At 40.2% G+C, this 23,879-nt stretch overlaps 1 protein-coding gene across 2 annotated transcripts in view; it reads left to right on the top strand.

Annotated features, from left to right (window-relative positions):
- Positions 1-23,879, top strand: part of LOC117290590 (small G protein signaling modulator 1-like) — a 51,560-nt gene that overhangs the window by 23,511 nt on the left and 4,170 nt on the right. The window contains exons 6-19 of one of the 2 annotated variants that reach the window (XM_033772049.1): positions 1,975-2,042; positions 4,052-4,209; positions 5,378-5,515; positions 6,058-6,197; positions 7,106-7,126; positions 15,567-15,634; positions 16,582-16,881; positions 17,942-18,134; positions 18,708-18,772; positions 19,597-19,730; positions 20,423-20,491; positions 20,977-21,699; positions 22,303-22,510; positions 23,043-23,152. In XM_033772049.1, coding sequence (XP_033627940.1) covers positions 1,975-2,042; positions 4,052-4,209; positions 5,378-5,515; positions 6,058-6,197; positions 7,106-7,126; positions 15,567-15,634; positions 16,582-16,881; positions 17,942-18,134; positions 18,708-18,772; positions 19,597-19,730; positions 20,423-20,491; positions 20,977-21,699; positions 22,303-22,510; positions 23,043-23,152 — 2,395 coding nt within the window. The remainder of the gene's footprint in view (positions 1-1,974; positions 2,043-4,051; positions 4,210-5,377; positions 5,516-6,057; positions 6,198-7,105; positions 7,127-15,566; positions 15,635-16,581; positions 16,882-17,941; positions 18,135-18,707; positions 18,773-19,596; positions 19,731-20,422; positions 20,492-20,976; positions 21,700-22,302; positions 22,511-23,042; positions 23,153-23,879) is intronic. The other variant, XM_033772050.1, reaches the window with a different exon arrangement.

The raw sequence follows: 23,879 nt of genomic DNA on the forward strand, positions 1-23,879 counted from the left end.
TGGTTGGTATGAGCTTTGCTGCTTGTGAGCTTTAAAATTGAAACAAATCCTTTTTTTGTTTAAAATCAATAATTCTTACAAATCCATGGGTGTATTTTTGGGGTGCTATATGTAGTCCGCAGCAGACTTACCAGATAAATCCAAATTGTTCTCGATAATGTGAGCAGGCTCATAACTACGTTAGAAATGAAAATTAAGCCTGCTGCCACCAAGCGATCAAAAGTCTCTTATTAAGAAGATTTAATGTTGTTGATGAAAACCATGCATCTGTGCTCATAATGACATCTGTTTCCCCCACACCTGTTTTCCCCTTGCTCACAAGTCACCTAGTCCATGTAACTTTACAGTCCTGATACTTCACAGAGGCAACGATGGCAATTGCTTCCATGCCCCCTGGTCAGTGCCTTGGTGCTCCAGTAGAATAGAATTTTACAAAATTTCTTCATACATGTAGGTGCCCGTTACCCAAGCAGAAATGCCTTGGTGCCCTTGCCCTTTCGAAAAACAAAGCATACAGGCCTGACTTCACAGGTTAAAGTTGCAGAACAGGTGTACACCTACATTACAAGTCACTGCCTTCTCGCACAAACACTCCAAAACCATTGACAAAACCCATCAAAGAAAAGACTGTTTATAGCAATTAGCTCGCAGCATTTTCAATTGAAGAAAAACAAAAGAGGAAGAAAAAAAAACCCACCCGAAACCCTCAGGTACATGTAATGTAGCTTTGAAAGGTTTTAAACTCTGCATAATAGAGTGAGCTCTGCATCATGAGACGGGCCACGACTTCACAGGAAGACGCACGAAGTAATAGCGCACTTACGTTGAATTGCTAGAAGCCATTAGTATTCGCTCTAGCAGATGAGGCAGGAGTACTTTAGGAGAACCTCAGGAAAAACAAATCCCAACGGATTATGTCCCGAGCTGTTATAATTATGCAAACTGTTGTGATTACAGTGTTTGTTTTTACAAGGAGATTATAGCACCTCTAAATGCTAAAATTAAAGTGTGCTATCATTTACATGTTGTACATTGTACATTGGACATAATGTGTATCTTCATGTTGTTATCGATTTTAAAGGCAGTGGACACTATTGCTAATTACTCTAAATAATTATCATCATAAAACCTTTCTTGATTACGAGTAATGGGGAGAGGTTGATAGTATAAAACATTGTGAGAAACAGCTCCCTCCATGAAGTGACGTAGTTTTTGAGAAAGAAGTAATTTCACAGGTTTGTTATTTTATGCATATGTTGAGAAACACCAACTGTGAAGACTAGTCTTTGACAATTACCAATAGTGTCCACTGTCTTTAAGTTTTGCAACTGTCTTTAAGTTTTGAGTGACTGCAAACTATCATTTCTTATATGTTGTGTTTACAGTTATCTGCTTATTGTATTATGGGAAAACAGAATTAAAAAATGTAGCTGTTGCAAACTGCTTACCAAACAAAAAAACCATGGTATAAATGATTAGTAGCCTGACATTTCAACCCTATTGACCCCTTGCACGCGCGTCACACGCGGCGACTGATGCCAAGATCACCATGTTGGTGGGCAGTTAGGTTTACGTGTATTAATACGCGTCGCCTAAAATGCACACTTCACTGCATAATGCACGGCATAGAGTTATATCGGCATAGAGTTATATATGAAAACGGCGCATTCAAGATGATGGCGCATTTTCTGATGATGACCTCAGGTGAAATACGTCAATAGACCGTATTGAATATGACATCACCATTCAAATATCTGCCCTACAACATGGCGTCCTTGGGTGTGTGCGTGCATGTGCCTTAGAAATCAAACCGGGAAAGCTGCGTGCTGCATGCTTCATTGATGTACGCGTTTGGACGTGCATACGGTTTGCCCTACAAGATGGCGACTTTCATAGCAATTAAGGGGTTATTCAATTGGTCTATAGTACCAGAGTATTCCTTAATATATTGTATTTCTTTTTGTTTGATTACAGCAAGTACTATGAGAAGGAAGCCCTGATGGCCGACCCAGTAGAGGGTCCTATAATTGCCTCATTACTTGGTAAGTGTGTTTTGCGGGAAAGTCTCATACCTACGTGTGCTGGTACTGCCTGCTTGCTGCCTCCCAAATAGTTTGCTAAAATGTCAACCCTGGCTTAGCCTTTGGTTGATAATGTACACGTGGCAGATTCAGTGCTACTAGAAATGCAACTTACCTGATTTGAATTGGAAATCATGTAACTTTTTACCCCCAAATATCCTTTCTTTCCCCAAGCTCCCAAAAGAAGTGTTTTCCTAAACCCAAAATGTGTTTAAATCCCCAAAATTTGGAAAACGCTATGACACTAGAGGTGCCTGTAAAGAAGGCTCAACTACCTCGCCCTACAAGAAGTGTTAATTACCCTAGTACTTGTACATGTGGTGACTTACAATTATCATGCTTTGAGTCTTTCCTCAAAGCACTTTGATTGCTGTGCAGCTACACGCGTAATTATTTGTTTCAATATTTTAATGTTATCACCCAACATAGGGTATGCCACAATATAACACTTCTGCATTCCAAATCCAACGAGGCCAAAGACCAAGTTGGATACGGCACGCAGAAGCGCTATATTTTTTTCGTCAAGCAAACTTTAGGGGCAGCTTAACGCAAGGGGCAGTGTTGGAACAGCTTGTTTTGCGTGTACAGTAGCTTAAGATGGCGTTGTTGGAACAGCTTGGTTTGCTTGTAGCTTAAAGTAGCGCAATATGCGAAGTTAGAACTGCACAATACTCAGCAGTTTTTGATATATGCTGTGTAATAAAGGCTTTGATCACACTTCTTGTTGCTATGGGTAGTCCAATTAGAATCAAGGATTCTTTAGTTTGCTTGAAGGTAATTTTATTTAATGCACAAGAGCCTTTTAAGGGGAATACATGTATCTCACAACATTAGCTCATTTCACAATATTAACCACAAATAATGTGCTTAACATTAGTGCCCTGGTCATTGTGCCAATAACATTCCTGTAATCTTTAGCTCCCTTAGGATTATACAGCCCCAGGTTGTTGGGGCGCTCTGAAGGCTTTTTCATGCACAATATCAAGAGCAAGCTAGATGAAACAATGATACCAATTAAAGGCAGTGGACACTATTGCTAATTACTTAAAATATTTATTAGCATAAAACCTTACTTGGTGACGAGTAATGGGGAGAGGTTGACGGTATAAAACATTGTGAGAAACGGCTCCCTCTGAAGTGACATAGTTGTCGAGAAAGAAGTAATTTTCCACGAATTTGATTTCGAGACCTCGGATTTAGAATTTGAGGTCTCGAAATGAACCATCTAAAAGCACACAACTTCGTGTGACAAGGGTGCTTTTTTCTGTTGTTATTATCTCGCAACTTCGACGACCAATTGAGCTCCAATTTTCACAGGTTTGTTATTTTATGCATATGTTGAGATACACCAAGTGAGAAGACTGGTCTCTGACAATTGCCAATAGTGTCCACTGCCTTTAAGAACTCACTCTGCTGTAGGGCAGTTAACACCGATCCTAAAGATTAAAGTAAGAGTCCCAGCCAATTTTCTACCTTCCGCCCAGGTACTGTAGTAGTTAAAAAGCAGGACAGTTCTTTTCAGAACTGAGAAGTCTCCAGAAAAATCTGAAAAAATCTATTCCACGGTAGTAGAATATATAGCAAGACAGTTCTCTATAGACCAAACTCTACCTTGCAAGTAGATATACGCATGGTGTTACCGCAAACCAAATATATTTTATAATATATCGTTTCCCTACTCCCTGCCAAAACATAGGATTAGAACTGCCTCTAGCTACCGGGCAACCTCGGTAGGGTTAGTTGGTAAGACACTGCTCTAGAATTGCAAGGGTCGTGGGTTCGAATCCCACCCGAGAAACATGCCTGTGATATTTTCTTCACAGGACTCAGGAAAGTACTGATTATACAGTGCTAACACACATCGGTGTATGGGTAAAAACCGAAATTAATACAAACATATATTGATACCTCACCATGCAATGCCTCAAATCCTATAAACTTGCAATCTGTCTTTGTCTTTTCTTCACCAGTGGGGCCTTGTGCTCTTGACTATTCCAAGATGAAGACAGCGGACCACTACTGGACCGACCCTCCAGCTGACGAGCTGGTGCAGAGACATAGGATTCATAGTATGAACCCTGGTGTTAGCTCCAATACACCGGCATCTCCAAAGAGACCTGGACTACAGGTAGGATTGAATCATGGAACCCGTTTACACTAGATCTAGAAGTTACTAAAGTCCAATAACAATGATATAAAGTGATGAGCTAGTGCAGAGACATGTAGGAGCCATAGTATGAACCCTGGTGTTAGCTCCAATACACCAACATCTCCAAAGAGACCTGGACTACAGGTAGGATTGAATCATGGAACCCGTTTACACTAGATCTAGAAGTTACTAAAGTCCAATAACAATGATATAAAGTGATGAGCTAGTGCAGAGACATGTAGGAGCCATAGTATGAACCCTGGTGTTAGCTCCAATACACCGGCATCTCCAAAGAGACCTGGACTACAGGTAGGATTGAATCATGGAACCCGTTTACACTAGATCTTTTAAGTAGATCAGACCTTGACCCAATTTCGTGGCTCTGCTTAACGCCGAATTACGATCATGATTCCCCGCTTACGTGCAAGCACCGAATTTCTGTGCTAGCCTTGTAAGCGTAGAATGCCTAGATCCCAAAATTCGTCGCTAACCCGTGAAATACACTTGTTGCAAGAACAGAATTCCATGCTTCCGTAAGCGTCGATTCTGTGCTTACGGTAAGCAGAGCCATGAAATTGGGCCCTGGATCTCATCATGCAATGTTGATTAAGAGCTATTTTAAACGCAAAAAAACCCAGGTTATGACCTGTTTCAAGTGCCTGCAATTTTAATCCACCTTCTTGAGGAGGTTTGATTACACAGTCCAGACACAGACACAAGCTCTCGTCGTACAGCATACCTTCTACACTATTTTTGCCACAGTCTGGCTCCGTGGTGTTATTATTGGTTTTGTATAAGGGGATACTGCGGGAACCAAACACTGTAAGTAAGAGTGCGAGTGAACCACACGATTGATGTTTGCTAAAAAATCCGACTTAGAAAAAAACGTCTTTTGTTTTCAGTTCTGACTTTTTAAAAATCACTGAATTTTGAAGTGGCGGGCAAGTCATATCCTTTCATATCTGTTGAAGAACCTGTCACCCCTCTCTTATTTCCTTATTTAATTTGCTGAACAAATACACTTCACAAAAAACGAAAAACAGTTGTATGCTTTGCTAGTTTTTTTTCCCTTCATTTTTTGTTTTTTCATTCACATCATGCTTAGTTTGGATCTTACACTCTGCATTTGATTTTCTTTTCCGCCCAGGTCAAGCGTACCCACGGACAGGGGTCATCAGATGACCACCGAAGCACACCGCTGTCGGCGAGAGACTATGTGGAGTCGCTGCACCAAAACTCTAGAAGTACTCTGCTGTACGGGAAGAACAATGTCATGGTTCAGCCGGTGAGTCACGTTTAGTTCGTTAATCCCGCTGGGGGTCCTGAAATGAAATTTTGTATGATTATGATAATTGGGAGCTCAATGCGAGAGTTGTTACTGGAAAAGATAGATAGATAGATAGATAGTTTATTTCTTTTTACATTCATGGCCAACGGCCAAATTACAGTAAAAATTACAATACATACAAAAAAAGTTTACATACAAAAATAGTTACATATAAAAATATACAGCAAGTTTATATAAAAAATATAACGCCATTGGAGGCTATATTAAAATTTAAAAATTTACAAAACAACTGTTTGAGTTAATAGATGTTAAATTTGCATCGGGGATAAAGAATATTAATTTTTGTAACATCAATGTATGTAAGCACTGTATACTCAGTACTTTCAGTTATTTGCCTGTAATTTCTTTCTTACAGAGCTCGAGGAAGTACTGAGTATACAGTGCTAACACACATCGGTGTAAGGGTTAAAACCAAAGTCTCCCATTAAACTCAAAGCCTGGACCAAAACAGAAAAAAATTTCTACTCTTTGCTTTACAGAAAGAAGATATCCAGCATATACCCGGCTACCTGTCTCTGCATCAGACTGCCGAGCATCTGACGATTAAATGGACTCCAAATCAACTCATGAATGGCGGAGGAGGAAGCTCCGAAGACAGCGAGATTGACCCTGAAAAAAGGTAACTTAAGAAATAAGAAATAAAAAAAAACACTATTCTGATATTTGGATTCGGGTTGTACATGTAAATAACATACATGTAGATTTTCTGCGAGAAACGTAGGGAAGAAACAAAAAACAAGTTGGGTTGTGACCGGGGACCAGGCATGTTTCATGTACCTTCATGCAATGCTTCAAGCTTTCATGTGGTTGTGCACACATTATCGCCAGCTTTTTCATCATGTTGCAACCATCATTGGTTGAATTAATTGATTGGAAGTCTTCATATAATTTCCATGGCTTGATCACCATGATCAGTTGGTATTGTCTGTGTTTAATTTGAGACCTTTCAAATGAGTCTTGAGTTTGTCTTACATGAATGTTTTAATATTCTAACGAATTTTCATTATTCAAAATTGACTTAAATGGGATTCGAACCTGTGACCTCTGGGTTTAGGCGAATAAATTAATGTAAATTACTTACAACTTTCAGGTTCTTCCCTTTAAGGGGCAAACACCACCAAGCCAAGTCCAAACATGCATTGGCTAAAGAAAATAGCAGTGAAGAAAACTGTCTTTGGTAAATATCAGAGAACCTTCTCTGACAAGAGCTGATGTTGAAGTGGACGAGCTTTTGCATTGCGCCCCTCGTTGTTGCTACGCCTCAGTGGTTTTCAAAAGAAAAAAGGTGCTTTCAAACAAAAACGTGCGTCTTCTGCGCACAAGGAAAGCATTATTCATCCTTACAACGAATTCACTACAGAAGATTCCACTAGGGTCGAATCGTCAGGTTATTACCACGTTTTGCATGTTTATTTTATAGCTTTGCTGCAAACGGCATGCTACTGTGTACATGTACTATGTAGTCACACATGTATCATGTTTTCAGATTAATATCATTTTTATTTTCATTCTCTTTTGTTATGTCAGTATTTTTGTGTATCGAACACGGTAAGTTGAGCTGCATCCGTACATTGATTCAATTTAAGAAGGCAATGGAAACTTAATCTCGGTCATTCTACTACATGTAGTTGCCACCTTCTGGCTCCTTCTTTCAATCCATGGCTACAACTACGGCTATGGCTTAGACGCTATCAGCCACCTGTTAGAGCTGCATAGAGGCAAGCACACAATTATCAAAATGGCAGGTAAAGTCAAAGCCATGGCTTAGAGAGGGCTCCTGATTTCTATAGATCGTTCCAAGTACGCAAGTGTTCCCTTTTGCCGCGCAGCCATTGCTGGGTCGCGGCAGCGCAATGTTTTGTAAAGGAGGGCATGGCAAAATCATCATCTTTTTAGCTTGTTATGCAACTTAAGTGTCTTCCTAAATGATTTCCACACTGTCCCTTGCAGGGCAGTTTGACACAATTATGTAATACATTCTTATTAAATAATTTGAAACTAAACAGAAAGTGAATACTGAAATTTTGTTGAAAAACCGATGCAACACAGTGTAGAGACCCCACCGTGGAGTTTCTGCGTCTATGCCACTTAAAGGCAGTGGACACTATTGGTAATTGTCAAAGACTAGCCTTCACAGTTAGTGTGTCTGAACATATGCATAAAATAAAAAACCTGTGAAAATTTGAGCTCAATCGGTCATCGAACTTGCGAGATAATAATGACAGAAAAAAACAACTTTGTCACACGAAGTTGTGTGCATTTAGATGGTTGATTTCGAGACCTCAAGTTTTAAATCTGAGGTCTCGAAATCAAATTCGTGGAAAATTACTTCTTTCACGTAAACTATGGCACTTCAGAGGGAGCCGTTTCTCACAATGTTTTATACCATTAACCTCTCCCCATTACTCGTCACCAAGAAAGGTTTTATGCTAATAATTATTTTGAGTAATTACCAATAGTGTCCACTGCCTTTAACTCACCTATTGTCTGCTTAGTTTTCAGGGTAAAATTTTCGTTTAGTAGTCATTATTTATGACCAGTGTTCTATACATTGATATTTTATGCTGCCCTGTGACTGAAATTGTGTTAATCGTTGAGAAAGACAGCCTAATTATGTACATAAAGAGTAAAAAAGACAATGATTTTCCCATGTATTTGTGTACAAAACATCGCGCTGCCATGACCCAGCAAATGCGGCGCAGCCAACGACAGCGTACAACACTTGCGCATGAGGCCTAAAATGGAATGATCTATAGAACCCTTTGCATACTATTTCTATAGACCGCTATAAGTCATGACTTGAAAACTAACTCATTACGCCTTCTAAGGCGTTGCAGGTGGCTGATAAAGGAAACCCCTCTTCCCATGCAAGCGGTGATGGCTTTTGATCTTAACCAATACTTGTAGACAATCATTCTTGTAGACTTTCTAGACTGATTAACGCTGGTATCTTTGTTCTGCTGAATTTTTGGAAAACAAAATTGGGATCGGAAAGAGAAAAATTTACCTTTAGGTGGGTGATAACGGAAACCCCTCTTCCCATGCAAGCGTTGATGGCTTTTGATCTTAACCAATACTTGTAGACAATCATTTCTAGACTGATTAAGGCTGGTATCTTTTTTTGTAGGACAAAGAAACATTGGCAAAGCGAGATTTGAATCAATGACCTCCGGATTAATGTGCAAGCGCTCTACCATTTCTAGCCCTATTTTTCTGGGCTCCCTAGGGCTAGATAGCTCAGTTGATAGAGTGCTGGTGTGGCAGGAGATTCTGTCCCCCGGAGATTCTATCCCAATATACGGCAGACTGTGTACAGAACTTCTTCTGATAGCGCTCTCATTTGAACCATCCTCCTTCAGCCCATGTTAATTTCCCATATGGTGGACAGAATCTCTGGGGGACAGATATCCCTGGGAAACTTGTACATTAAGCCGAAGGTCCTTGGTTCAAATACCACTCTAGCCAATTTTTTTACTTGTTCACACCCAAACTCTTTAGAATTTACCCAGACAGTTTCCCTTGTGTTTATTACTTGAATTTACGAAAATTAGTTCATGAAAATCAAGCTACAAATCTGGCCAAAATGCTTGGGCTAGGTGGCACTAAACATACCCTCCCCCCCCCCACTCCCTTGCTCAATGTTGTTAGGGTGCAGACTGGACAATAAGAGGCAGACCTACCAAGTCTCAGGCATTAGGCGTGAGACTCACGCATTAGGGGTCTGTCTCACGCTCTCACGCGCTGCAACCATTTTCTCACGCATTGGGGCCAGACCAGAGAAAGAAAAAAAAATAACGACAATGCATTGCCATATTGCGCAAGTGTGTACAAAAAAAAAACAAAGTTTGCACAATCTTCAGATTGCACGCAGTTTATCAGAATCATCAACTTGAGCTGCCGTACAAGCGAAGAGCAAATTTGCAGATTGCGCACGCTTTTGCTCTCCCAGCAGATTCAGCAGACAATTCGGCAGAGCGCAAAACGCACATTGCGCACAAGTATGTCCCCGATTCGTTTAGCAAATTCGTTCATTGCGCTCCATGAGCGTAGACTCTTCAAAAACGGGCAGAAGTAGTGAGCAGAGGATTTTAGGCATAATTTTTAGCCGAAAATTGATCTTTTCGGGGGAAATAATCTGACACAATCGACCCTCCACATTGACCAGCAACATCTCCTGTGTACCTCATGTGAGTTTGAAGTATACTGAAGAGGTTTTTGATGCGTTTTGAAACACTTTTTTTGTCCATAAATAAATTTCTGGAAAAAAAAAGAAGTTTTTATTATTACTTTTTTTTTTTGGGCGGCGATTTCCCAGAGAGAAAAACAGGCCTTCCAAAATGCTTTTTTTTTAGGGGGGGGGGGGTAGGCTTCGAAAAATCTCACGCATAGCTGGCCTCTGAACTTGGCATCTCTGAAGAGTTGCACCACAGTAACAAGTTTACTCATTCAAGAAAATAGCAGTATATTATATTTTCTTTAGAACAAAAGTATTGCCCTCTTATTCTTGATATACAAAAAAAGACAAAGTAGCAAAATTTCCATTTGACTTTTATTATTTTCATTTCATATAAAGCACATATAACTTGCTACTAAACCAACATTGAACTGGGGCCGGGGGACGGGGGCGCCATATGGTCGGGACTGTAGAACCCTTGCATGTACGGGGTACATCAATACGTGCTGTATATGGAAAGGGACACAACAATCAATAATTGGCCTGAATGCGTGACTAACCGTAAAATTAGAAAAGAAATACAAACATTTGCTGTTGACTTCCATGCCATAGTACTTGCTAATCCATTGACACGCTTTTCGGGAATTGATCGGCAGAGTGTTTACAATGCTGTCCATCTGTGCCCAATCTCCCCCGTGGGCACAATTTCATAGACCTTCTTAAGCACAAAAGTAACTTGGCATGACAAAATTATGCTTACCAGAATAAGGTCACCAGCCAAACTTCAATGTCACATGTTCAATTTGTGACTGGTATCCTGCTCCTCTCTGCTCAGAAACAAATTGTTAAGCAGTTTTTTTCCTGCTTAAACAGCTCTATGAAATTGTCACACTTCAAATTTATGATCTGTTTGATTTTGTACATATAATTAGTAGTTAATTTGAATGACAAGCGTCACGGCTGGGGAATCGAACCCACACTCAGCTGATCAGAAACACAACTGTTTGAATACTGTGCTCTTAACCACTCAGCCATGACACTTCCAATTTTGCTGATATTCAATCAAGGCAGCCTTGTGTTTGGCCTTTTTGAGACTGGCGCCAAACAAATCCCCTTTATATTGCGTAGACCCAATCGTTTTTGATGTACGATAATGTCTCGTTTCAAATTCCGTTCTGAAAGAGTATCACTCAAAATGAAAGTTAACACCATTTCAATGTGAATTTCAAGACTTGTATTACCCCCCCCCCCCCCCCCCCCCCCCTTCATAAGAACTCTTTACTGAGTGCATCACAAAAATGAATTTGTCATTGAAGCCCCTCTTTAATTATAGAACAAACATTCTGTGCTGGGAGGGGAGCTTGCTTAAAAAAAAAAAAAAGTTTTTTGTTTACTTATGGGAAAACATCAAAGATGCCAGCAGGGATAAATTTAACAATCATTCATTTTAATATAGACTGAAGCCATTTCTGATTTAGTCTTTTTTTCAAGGCCCTGGATCCCTCTGTCTCTCTCTGTTCTTGTCTGTCACTAAGTCAGGACGGCTGGTTCGTTAGTTTCTCTTGCACCATGATAATTCATTAGATCATCCCATCGACACTGCCATCCTGTCTTCTTCATCTTACACCTGCAGCTTCCCCTCGGTGGCAAATATTCAACACTCATAAATGATTTATTAACCGCATTGATTTGTTAACATCTGGCATTAAACTAGTCATAAGAAGGCCTAGCTGTTTCAAGGAAGTCTGTTGGGGTTAGCAGTCAAAGGGGGCAAAGACCAACCCATTTTTCTCTTAAATTTCCAGTGTAAAAAGGGTAAAACTAGACTTAAAGGAACACTGTGCCTTGGATCGGACGAGTTGGTCTATAAAAAAGCGTTTGTAACCGTGTGTTATAAAATGCATATGGTTGGAAAGATAATTTAAAAGTAGAATACAATAATCCACACAAGTTTGCCTCGAAATTGCGTGGTTTTCCTTTTACTGTGCGAACTAACACGGTCGGCCATTTATGGGAGTCAAACATTTGACTCCCATAAATGGCTGACCGTGTTAGTCGACGAGGTAAAAGGAAAACCGTGCAATTTCGAGGCATGTTTGTGTGGATCATTGTATTCTACTTTTACAGCATCTTTCTACCCATATGCATATTATAACAAACGCTTTTCAAAGACCAGCTCGACCGATACAAGGCAACGTGTTCCTTTAAAGGTTTGCATGGTTGAAGGGTTTTTGGCGGTATTAGGTTCTTTAGTTTCTTTCAATCTGTCTTCAATATAGTCAAGTTACACCATGTAATGATTATCTCTAAAATGAGTTTGGGTGGTTCTGAAAAGAACCATTGGTTTCAACACGACGTTTCAGTCAGCTTATCCCAGGTATAGTCAGGGCTTGAATTTGGGGGAATAATCCAGAAGACCGCAGGGACTTGTAGCTTAGACTCTTTACTGGACCAGGATTTTATTTACAAGACCACATGTAGAATCAAAACGCGAAGAGACTATGGAATAAAAATAAGAACAAGGTTTTATCAACTGAACTGTTTCATTTGGACAAAACACCATAGGAAGATTTTTCTCTTCTGTAGTATCGGTGATACTAAGACCTCTGCAGTTGAAAGATATTTATGAGACTGAAGCTCAACATTTGATTACCATTCTTTTGAGACAAGGATGTTGAATTAAAGACCCAAAAAAAATCAAGATCACCGGACTTGTTCTGTCTTGATCATGTGGATGAGCTTATTTGGACCTCTCTGTGTAACTGCTTGGTTTTCTCCAATCTGTCACCAGTTTATAAATACAGCCAGACTTGTTCTGTCTTGATCATGTTGATGAGCTTATTTGGACCTCTCTGTGTAACTGCTTGGTTTTCTCCAATCTGTCACCAGTTTATAAATACAGCCAGACTTGTTCTGTCTTGATCATGTTGATGAGCTTATTTGGACCTCTCTGTGTAACTGCTTGGTTTTCTCCAACCTGTCACCAGTTTATAAATACAGCCAGACTTGTTCTGTCTTGATCATGTTGATGAGCTTATTTGGACCTCTCTGTGTAACTGCTTGGTTTTCTCCAATCTGTCACCAGTTTATAAATACTGCCAGACTTGTTCTATCTTGATCATGTTGATGAGCTTATTTGGACCTCTCTGTGTAACTGCTTGGTTTTCTCCAATCTGTCACCAGTTTATAAATACTGCCAGACTTGTTCTATCTTGATCATGTTGATGAGCTTATTTGGACCTCTCTGTGTAACTGCTTGGTTTTCTCCAACCTGTCACCAGTTTATAAATACAGCCAGACTTGTTCTGTCTTGATCATGTTGATGAGCTTATTTGGACCTCTCTGTGTAACTGCTTGGTTTTCTCCAATCTGTCACCAGTTTATAAATACTGCCAGACTTGTTCTATCTTGATCATGTTGATGAGCTTATTTGGACCTCTCTGTGTAACTGCTTGGTTTTCTCCAATCTGTCACCAGTTTATAAATACAGCCAGGCTGTTCCTGTGTGCCCAGAGAGATGTACATTTGTACTTTTGCCTGCACTTGATGTAAACAATAATGAACTTTTATTACCTAATGGGAATTGTGTAGCCTGTGGTGTACCTTATCTTTATCTTTAATGTAAAATCTCTTGGTTTTCCCTGTTATGTTCCAATCTGTCACCAGTTTAATAATAAAAGCAAGTTCTTACATTGTATATAGTGCATTTTAAAATAACCATATCACCACGCTTTTCAATACTAGTGGCCTGGTCATTGGGCTAATAACATTTCTGTAATCTTTCTCAGCTGCCCGGGGAATATACAGCCCTGGGTTGTCGTGGTATAATTGGGTACCTGCGAGGGTAGAGGTTGATATTGTGTTTGAAAAAGCCTTTCTGCGCGCCACTGCAGCTCAGAAGGCTTTTTCATATACAATATCAACCTCTACCCTCACAGGTACCCATCTTAACCCGTAGGTGAAGACAATCAATTATAGTAAAGCATCTTGCTCAAGGACACAAGTGTCACAAACAGGATTCAAACCCATACTCTGATGACTTACATGTAACCACCAGAACTTGAACTCGATGCTCTAAACCTCTCGGCCATGACACCCTACAAATACTCTGGGATTGCCAGGTTGTTCATGGTACAGACAGAGACGTACATGTACATTTGTACGTACATGTACATTTGTACATACATGTTCACCTGCACTTGATGTAAACAATAATGAACTTTTACCACCTGATATGAACTGTGCAGCCTGTAGTCTTATCTTATCTTCACCTCTCTACGTAATGTCTGTGTTTTCACGGTTTATCTGTCATCGGTTTGTTACAGTCTGCCGGTCTTACAGGCTGATTATCTCCTGAACTTGTCGCCCACTCATACATCACTCAGCACCTCCACATTTAAGACTAGTTGCCTGCGAGGGAGGCGTGCATGCAAGAAGAAAAAACACTACAAAGCATCCTTAAATGATTGAAGGAAAATTAACGAAGCCTTGATATAAGGTGTCATGGCCAAGTGGTTTAGAGCATCAAGTTCAAGTTCTGGTGGTTAAAGACACTGGACACTATTGGTAATTGTCAAAGACCAGTCTTCTCACTTGGTATATCTCAACATATGCAGAAAAAACCTGTGAAAATTTGAGCTCAATTGGTCGACGGAAATTGCAAGATAACTATGGAAGAAAAAACACCCTTGTCATATGAAGTTGTGTGCTTTCAGATGGTTGATTTTGAGACCTCAAAATCTAATTCTGAGGTCTCGAAATCGAATTCTTGGCAAAATTACTTCTTTCTCGAAAACTACGTCACTTCAGAGGGAGCCGTTTCTCACAATGTTTTATACTGTCAACAGCTCCCCATTACTCGTTACCAAGTAAGGTTTATGCTAATAATTATTTTGAGTAATTACCAAAAGTGTCCACTACCTTGAAGGTCATAGTGTGGGTTGGAATCCGGGTCATGACACGTCCCTTCACACAGGGGTATTTTATAAATGGGTACATGCGAGGGTAAAGGTTGATTGTGAATGAAAAAGCCTTTGGAGCTTGTCTTCCTTGACTCTTATCATCTTAATTCAGACTTTTCAAAGTCTGCCTGGTAAACAAAGAATGCTGCATATTTCTCAAAATTTAATAATTCTTTCTCTTGGACATACTTCTCTTAGAATATTGTTCCCAAAAGCTCCTTGGAATGTATAACTCCAGGGGTGATCCTTTGCATGTTTGGCGCGCAAGCTTATGTATGCCAATTTATTTATGCGGAAGGCAATTTATAGCTGTAAGTGTACCTGAGCGTGATCGTATTCGTATTCGTACCTGTACGCACGTATGTATATACACAACTTAACTTGCACCAAACAGAATTTTTATAAAGTTTTTGAAAATGTACAAACTTCAAAATTTCGCTAGAAGAAACAGATTGTCTATAATTGTAAACAAAAAAATTGCTTAAAAAAAGGGCAGTAATGAATGGGAATAAAAGGGTAATGACTCATTCTTAAAAGGGCGTATAATAACATTGCAGAGTCGTGCCACGACCCTGCCGATTTTAAAAGGCTGTTTAAGAACTCGTCGCCACTCTTTTATTCCCTTTCTTATGTTCTGGTTCAAAAGAACAAGAATATAGTTGGTAAAGTATAAATTGATTAATAATAATGATTATTAATGAAATTAATTTTCCAATTGCCATACGTGTCTTAACTTCGCCCATGAACTCTTACCCATGTTAGCAGACTGGACAGAAAATTTCTTAAGATTGGGGACATTCGGGATGTACCGGATAATTAATAATGTGTACTGTTTTTCATTCTTCAATTGCAGTATCTACTGGGACTATGCAGTGACAGTCAACTTGGAGGATATTGTGTATCTACATTGCCATCAACAGCGTAAGTCGCATTAGGAAAACCAAGGACATGGCAAGACCATTTTTATTTTGCAAAGGGCACTTCCATTGGAAAATCTTAGACCCAAGGGCAACAGCGGCCAAGACGGAGACAACAGAGGCCATTTCATGGAGAACACTTGCCTTTCCCTTATTGATATCATCTTGGAAAGGTTTGCGGTAACACCGTGTAATGACTATCTCTAAATGAGCTGGCGTGGTCCTGAAAAGAACCGTTGGTTACAACTCACAGTTCGATATCTGATCGTCTTCTGGAGAAAACAAAACAAAAACGAGTTGAAACCAACGGTTCTTTTCAGAACCACCCCAACTCATTTAGAGATTGTCATTTCATGGTGTTACCGCAAACCTTTCCATATTGTATTTCCTCCATGCAAAGTTTCAAGTCCTACTGATATCATCTTATTGTGATTGTTCTATTTCACCTCTATACATGTATGCTGTGTTATTGTTAATAGTCCCCTTTACAGCTGGTCCTACATGTTGTTTGAACTTGCATCCCTCTGTCATGTCTGTAGCCACCTCAGTTCACTTTTTGTTTGTTTGTTTGTTTGTTTGTTTGTTTGTTTGTTTGTTAATTTCCAAATATACATTCTTAAAACAAACATGCATCTTTGAATAAGAATGAACTATAAATAATAGTATTTTCTTTTACATTTTATACTGTTCAACATTTCGAACAGTATACTGTGCTCGTCTTCGAACAGTCTACACCAGACCAGCTTATTTCAGAGCCAACACTCCCTCACAAGAGTTTGATTACATAGTTGTACCCGCAAGTTTACTATTATTTATAGTTTATTCTCATCCTCTTACTGATCTTTGTTATTGTTATGATGATCCTCTGTTGGATAGGAACAATTAATATCTTAAAATAAAAGATTTAAATAAATAAAATGAAACGAAATCTCTCACGTTTGTCTTCCACAGCTGACAGCGGTGGAACACTGGTCCTAGTCGGCCAGGATGGCGTGCAGTATCCCCCCATACACTTCCCCAAAGGCGGTCACCTCCTGGCCTTCTTGACCTGCCTTGAGAACGGTCTCCTCCCCAGGGGACAGCTTGATCCTCCTCTATGGTCTCAGAGGGGTAAGGGGAAGGTGTTGCCCAAACTGCGCCGTAAAACGTCACCGCTCAGCTCAACTTTAAAGGAAGGCACGCAGATCTTCGAGGGAGAGGAAGCCACGGATTATGTGTTCAGGATTATCAAGGCATTCAAGGCAGAGTATGGTAAGTGAAAAAGAAAATCATCTTATATTAGCTTACACATGTTAGTAAAGTTACATGAGAGCGTTCGATTAGCCACCACGTTTACTAGTGTCTGTTCCTGTCGATGTCAGCCACCGCAACACTAGCATGGAGCGGTTCTCTGGTGGATAAATAAGGGAATAAAAGGGTAGCGACGAGTTCGTAATCTGGTGTTTAAAACCGGCAGGGTCGTGGCCGTGCGATAAAGGCCATCGCCTTCGGCTCGGGCCTTTATCACACGGCCACAACCCTGCAAGGTTTTAAACGGCCAATTAAGAACGAGTCAATACATGTTTTATTGCCATTCATAAATGCCACTTCAGTAAAAGACGTAATAAAGTAGGAAACTCTGTAAAAAATTATCTGACGTCTAGCGTGGTGCATTTTTATGAGACAGTTTCAGGTATGTATTTGTGTGCGTAATTAATCCTCGTATCCATGGGCTAAAATGACTCGGCGAGATCAATCACCCCTGGGAACGACGTTGTGGGCTAACCTGCACAAACGTATCTAAATACAACCGGTTATAAACAGCTCCAGCTAATCATTATCAACCGTTTAAACACCCCCACGTGACACGCTCTCCACCAATAGGAATAGCTAAACTGTCTGGGGTATTTATGAATAAATAATAATAATAATAAAGATTTGTGATGCGCACATATCCGCCCTGCTGGGTGTTCAAGGTGGGTGTTGGCTGCCAAGTTGTCATGACATACATGTACACGTAGTTGCCGGCTGCAGGCATATTATACCAAGATGGCGGGGACAAGTTGAATTCAACAAAAGTACAAAAACTACAAATTAATAGAAAGATTTATTTTCTCTGAACAAATTATGGCAAATGGAAAAGAAATGTATTTTCAGAAAAATAAACAATTGGTGACTGTGTGTAAGTTATGAACACAAATTATGTCATGTCATGTACGTGCATCGCACACAACAGGCCAATGAGCAAGTTTCTTTTGACCTCTCTCCGAGGGTGTTCGCTCAAACGACAGCGTGTGCCTAAGATTTAACATTGATTTTTTTATTCTGCCAGTTCCAGAAGACATGATTGACCCCAAGAAGGGAAAGTCAGGAGGTTTTCCTTGGATGTTAAGAGACAGCGGTCCGAGACACACGCTGATCCGGCAACATGAGGTCTTATCAAGCCCTACGGCCACAACGTCTCGTATCTACTCTCCTTCCTCACCGAATACTGAAATACCAGCAATTGTTGCCGCTACTTCAAGGTCAGTTTCAATTTTTTACATTACCAACCTTTCTTTTTTAAAATGGAGACATTTTTTCAGGCATGTGACTTAAGGAGTAGCTGTAAACCTCTGAATTATAACATGAAAATTGTCATTAAACAGTCAGAAAATTCTGTTAAAACTTTACTACATTAGGAGTTAGTAATAGGTATTTTGCTTGTATAGTTTAAGACTTGGTTCCAAGTCTGTGATCTTGGATTTTAAACTACCCGATAGCCAATACATTATGTCTGAAATAGCGCCCTCTTGTATATTAAACTCCGTCATTTAGCCTACAATCGCGAGACTGTGTGTTAGGGTGTTTGATATTACTGATCAGTGGGAGAGTTTTTGCATGGCTGATGCTGATCAATAAACTGTTTTTGCGGCTCTAACCGATAACTGTTTCGGTTATCGGCTAGTGATCAACCAATGGCCAATTCAACCAAAACAACGATTGGTCACAACCGCAAAAACTCACAACACATTTTAGTCTGCTCTTGTACAAGTTTCCCTACTTTTACCAAGGGCCAACTACCAAGCCTGAGTAATTTAATTGTTATTTGTTTACAGGTCATCAATCAAGTTGCTGTGTGATACTATGAAGAAACAGATCATATCCAGAGCATTCTATGGATGTAAGTCTACCATAAATGTGACTGGATTATTCATCCCAACTCCCAATTTTATAATTTTATATGTTGTCTATATAAGATCATTTCTGGGAATTTGTGAGAGCTCTTTTGCCATTTCAAAGTTGCAAAGGTATACTAGGTATGGATGTGAGCATGTCCTATCTGAACCTCTTTTACACTTGCATCCCGTTTTATTTCAGTAGTTGCTTGTTTTCCCCAAAAATGTTGCGTTAGGCTGTTTGCCACAAAAGGGCCATATTGTATATTTTATTGCATACATTTAGGGTGGCATGGTTGGCTTGTGCGTAAAGCGCTCACCTCTCATCAAGGTGACCCTGGTTTGATTCCCGGCCAGGGCCATTTGTGAGTTGAGTTGTGCGTTGGTTCTCTGCTGTGCCACAAGGGTTTTCCAGACCATCCGGTTTTCCTCCCTCGGGAAAAATCAAACACTTTCATTCTTGACTGTGCTCTGTGGTCATAATGGGTTGATGTGGCTGGCAGCCAAAGGCGCCCTCGCATGCCAGCTTCTCAAACACGTTGTAGCCGTGTCCTTCGCAATTCACCTCATAGCTGCGAGTAAGGATGATTAGCCCCCAAATTGTTATTATTATTATACATCGTGTGTCAGATCTATGTATAGGAAGAGTTTTCATATAGAGGGACCAGTTTCCATTGGTCACCGCTCCATTTTCAGGAATTTTCACATTTGTCAATTCTTCCCTTTTATCATGATGACATATCCACTAAAGATTCTGTGTTTCATTATTCAGGGAATGGAACTCTTAATTTTGTTTCTTATCGTGACTTTTTATTTGCCTGTACCATAGGGCTAGCCCACTGTCGACATCTGCGCACGGTACGTACTCATTTATCCGGTTTGGTGGACGCTAACGTGATCGGTTTGGATGCATCAGAGAGTCTGACTGCCGAGAAATGGGCATCATTCATGGAGGCTGGAAAGGTGAGTCAAATGGCAAAATTAAACTAAACATGTTTGGCGTCCTGCCCTTACGGGGAAAAAAAAAGGAGAGCCCTTTTTTCTTCTTTTTTTTCTTTCTCAAAATGGATAGTTGACATAAAGACAACCGGCTAGTTTTTTTTTCAACATTTTGTTCGTCTGTGATCGTTAAAACATATCCTTTTTTTCCTGTTTTTAAAAATGGGGCACAAAAAAGAAGGCGTCCTTTGAGGGTAGCTTGTTTGTTTGTTTTGTTTGTTTGTTTGTTTGTTTGTTTGTTTAGATGATCTTCCCGTCAAGGGAACTCTGCAAACTCCCACAAGGGGGTACAAATGCCAAGCTAGCAACAGCCAATCTCTCCCATAAAAAGCATTAGTTTATTGTCTATGGTACATGGGTTCAGTGGGAGAGCTTTCCAAAGACATGGTCCAGCCAGCAAAAAAGAATGGTCTCTGAAGGGTGTTTAGAATGAGGGATGTTGAGGAGCATGTATGTAGAGCAAAGCCAGCCTGTTGAAACACTTTATAACAAATAAATAAATAAAATAAAAACATGACGGAGCACAATAAAGCCAGTGGTGGTCACCACTAAACAGCGCCCTCTAGATAACACTAACCTTCTAAATACAGTACTTTGTAAAGATCCAATGTGTTGAAACTGCAGTGGTTTTATTTTTGTTCTTTTTATTATTGTAGGAGGTAAATGAAGATGAGGTGATGCAATTGGTTTACTTTGGAGGAGTGGCTCATAACATCAGAAAAGAGGTGAGAACAATTTGTCACTCCACACCTTGAACTGTTGTGTGGTTAAAGGCATCTGCTTTAAACTACAGGCGAATAGTTGGACTACTCTGGCCAGAAAGTTTTTCTAAGGTTTTTGTAATTGGTTTGGTTGGGCCATAATGACGTAGCTGTTTCCATCGTATTCGAGTTTGGTCAAGCAGAGTTTCAAGATTCTGCAATTAATAAGTTGACACAACTTTTTCAGATTCCACTTCATTTTTAGAAATATATTAAGTAATTCATCTGTTATTTTTTAGCTGTTTCAACCAAATCTGAATTTGGCCGGGCAGAGTTTGAAGATGCTGGACTTATTCAACTGACACAAATTTTACAGAATTAACTTTATTTGGTTTAAGACATTTAGTAATTTATTTTTTATTTTTCCATTAACAATAATTATAAAACCTTGAAGTCTCAAACAAGCAATTAAAACATTGTTGCTAATAACATGTCCTTTTTCTTTTTAGGTGTGGCCATACATGTTGGGACATTACAAGTTCGGAGCAACAGAAGATGAGCGAAGATCAGTCGACGCAAACACACGTATGACCTATGAGCAGATCGTTGCTGAGTGGATGGCTGTCGAGGCCATCATCAAACAGCGAGACAGAGACAACCAAGCCGCAAAACTCTCATCGGAGAACAGCTCGGAGGGACAGATCCCCCTGCAAGGTCACGACCCCAGTCTCGACAGCGAGGTCTTCGAGCTGGAAGAAGACAACGATGAGTATTTAGAAGCGGGCGAAGTGCGGTCGAGCACGGAGGACATGTCTCAGGAACAGAAGGAGATGATAAAGCGAGAGGACTATGTCGTCATCGAGTGCCAGAGTCCCGACAAGGAGATGGTTGGGTCACACTCGTCGCTGAAACACAAACAGAGCGACACCTCGACGGACGAAGGGATGGGAGCTAGCATCGCCAGCTCCTCCAGCGTTCAGTCGAGGGACGGACTGAAGCATCGGAGCACGACATGCAGCGAGACAGACGTTGGGCAGGAATGCGACCATGAGGTGGAGGACGCTGGTGGGGTGAGAGTGGAACTGTGCAATGGTGACGAGGCATCTGGTGTCGAGGAGAGTAAACATGTGGACACGATGAAGAAGGATATTATCTCAAGCACGCTGAATAGTCATCTGACGGCAGAGGGGATGGCTGTATCTCCGGCTTCATCTAACGGGGGAGTGTACACGGTAAGACAGCTTTCATAGGTCCTGCTTTATGGACCTATCTATCGCAACGTCACAGCCCAAGTTTTTGCCGACTGGAAAAAGGCATGATTGAATTTAGGAAAACAAAGCAACCAATCATGGGGGTTATTTTATTCAATTGAAAGTTTGCAAAATTGAATTAAATTTGGTTAACGCGATTAAATGTTTTGCTATCATTCGATCATCCATGCCAAGCAGCTGGATTTGTTTATTAACAATGGAAAAGGTCTATACCTTGTACAGTATGTATGGATTCAGTGTTCTCCAAGTTATAGGTTGATGCTTTGGAGGGGGGAAGGGCGGGGCTTAACACCATGCCTTTACGGTGTGGGGTTTGACCACCAGATGCCTTTTTTTACAACTGCACTTTGGGGCATCATTTGTCCTCTTTGGGCATTATTAATACCATAGGTCCATTTGGTTGTCTTACCAGAATAAGGTTACTAGGCAAACTACCTTGTCATGTATACAATTTGTGACTGGTATCCTGCTCATTTCTGCTAAGCAGAAAGTTGTTAAGCAATATTTCCCTGCTTAATCAGCGCCATGAAATTTGACCCAAATATATATTTTTTTTGAAACCAGACGGAGCTGTTGGATACATTCAGTCTGAATCTACACCGTGTGGATAAGGATGTCCAGCGCTGCGATCGTAACTATCACTACTTCAACGATACCAACCTGGAGAAACTACGGAATATCATGTGTAGCTACGTCTGGGAGCATCTGGACGTTGGATACGTACAGGGAATGTGCGATTTGGTGGCACCGCTGCTGGTCATTATTGACGATGGTGAGGTCTTGTCCCTTGGTCCTTTATATCCCAACTTTATCTGTATGCTCTCGTTTAGAGGAATTGGACGCTTTTAGTAGTTACTCAAAATTACTCAAAACTTTCTTGGTAACAAGCAATAGAGCTGTTGATGGTTTAAAATTTGTGAGAAATGGCTACCTCTGAAGTAATGTTGTTCTTGAGAAGGAAGTAATTTCTCACTCAAGTATTAAATGACTTCAGGCCTGAAGCCTTTTATTAGGCATGTGAAAGCACACAACTTGTGTAACAAGTGTCTTTCTCTTTCAGTATTCTCTTGCAACTTTGACAACCAATTGAGTCAAAATTTTGACAGATTTGATATTTTATGCATATGTTGGGATACACCAAGTGAGAATACTGGTTTTTGACAATTACCAAAGATGTTGAGTGCCTCATAAAACCTTCTTATTTTCTGAAACCCTACATTGTAGCTGTGGCCTGGTCTCTTACTCCACTTTCACGTTTGCAAGTCTGAAAACTAAACTTGTTTTGTGATTTGTCACTTTTGTAGAAGCAAAGACGTACAGCTGTTTCTGTGAGTTGATGAAGAGGATGAGTAAGAACTTTCCCCACGGTGGGGCAATGGATACACACTTTGCAAACATGAGGTCGCTCATACAGGTAGGTGCAGGCATGATATTCTTACTGCTTCAGTCTGATTTCCGATTTTTTTGTCTTTGGAAAAATCTGAACCACTGTGCTTAAATAGCCTGAAAAATCTATTAGAGCTTACACCATTTGTACGTGTAGGTCAGGCCTTGTATTTGGTAAAATATTCCCGCTTTTACCAGGGATAAAATATTATGCCTGAGTAGGTGCTTGACTCCATTTGGGGATTGGGTTCTTTAAAGTTGAGGTATTTCGCCCTGCATTTTACAAAACTTTATGTACTGCATAAGTCCACTTGCGCATTATTTATTGCAAAAGTTGTGCACCATTAATGCAAGATTATCTTGCAAAAAGTTAAATGAACTCAGCTACTGGTTCGATTCCCATCTCAGATCAGAGCCTTGTGCATGGGTTTTTGTTGTCCTTTCAGACATTGGCTCAGTCGTTTCTTCCCTGCCTTTCACATCTGTTACCCTCATTGCAATAATCACGGACTGGAGCTTATTTATTTGTTTTAACCCTCAAATTACTCAGAATCACTCAGGCAGGGTCTGACGACTGGGTCTAAAGACCAACAGGTTTAAGGATTCCTTTTTTGCTTAGTGCTACGTTTTTAACAGTAGATGGTCAAGATTATTTGGGGCATTTTAAATATGTTGTATATTCATGTGTAATTTTGTCATTTTTACTTTGTGTTGTCTATTGTTTTTATATGCCCATTTTCTTTTATTATTATCTC

Source organism: Asterias rubens, chromosome 5 (assembly GCF_902459465.1).
Source record: "Asterias rubens chromosome 5, eAstRub1.3, whole genome shotgun sequence".
NCBI classification, from domain to species: domain Eukaryota; kingdom Metazoa; phylum Echinodermata; class Asteroidea; order Forcipulatida; family Asteriidae; genus Asterias; species Asterias rubens.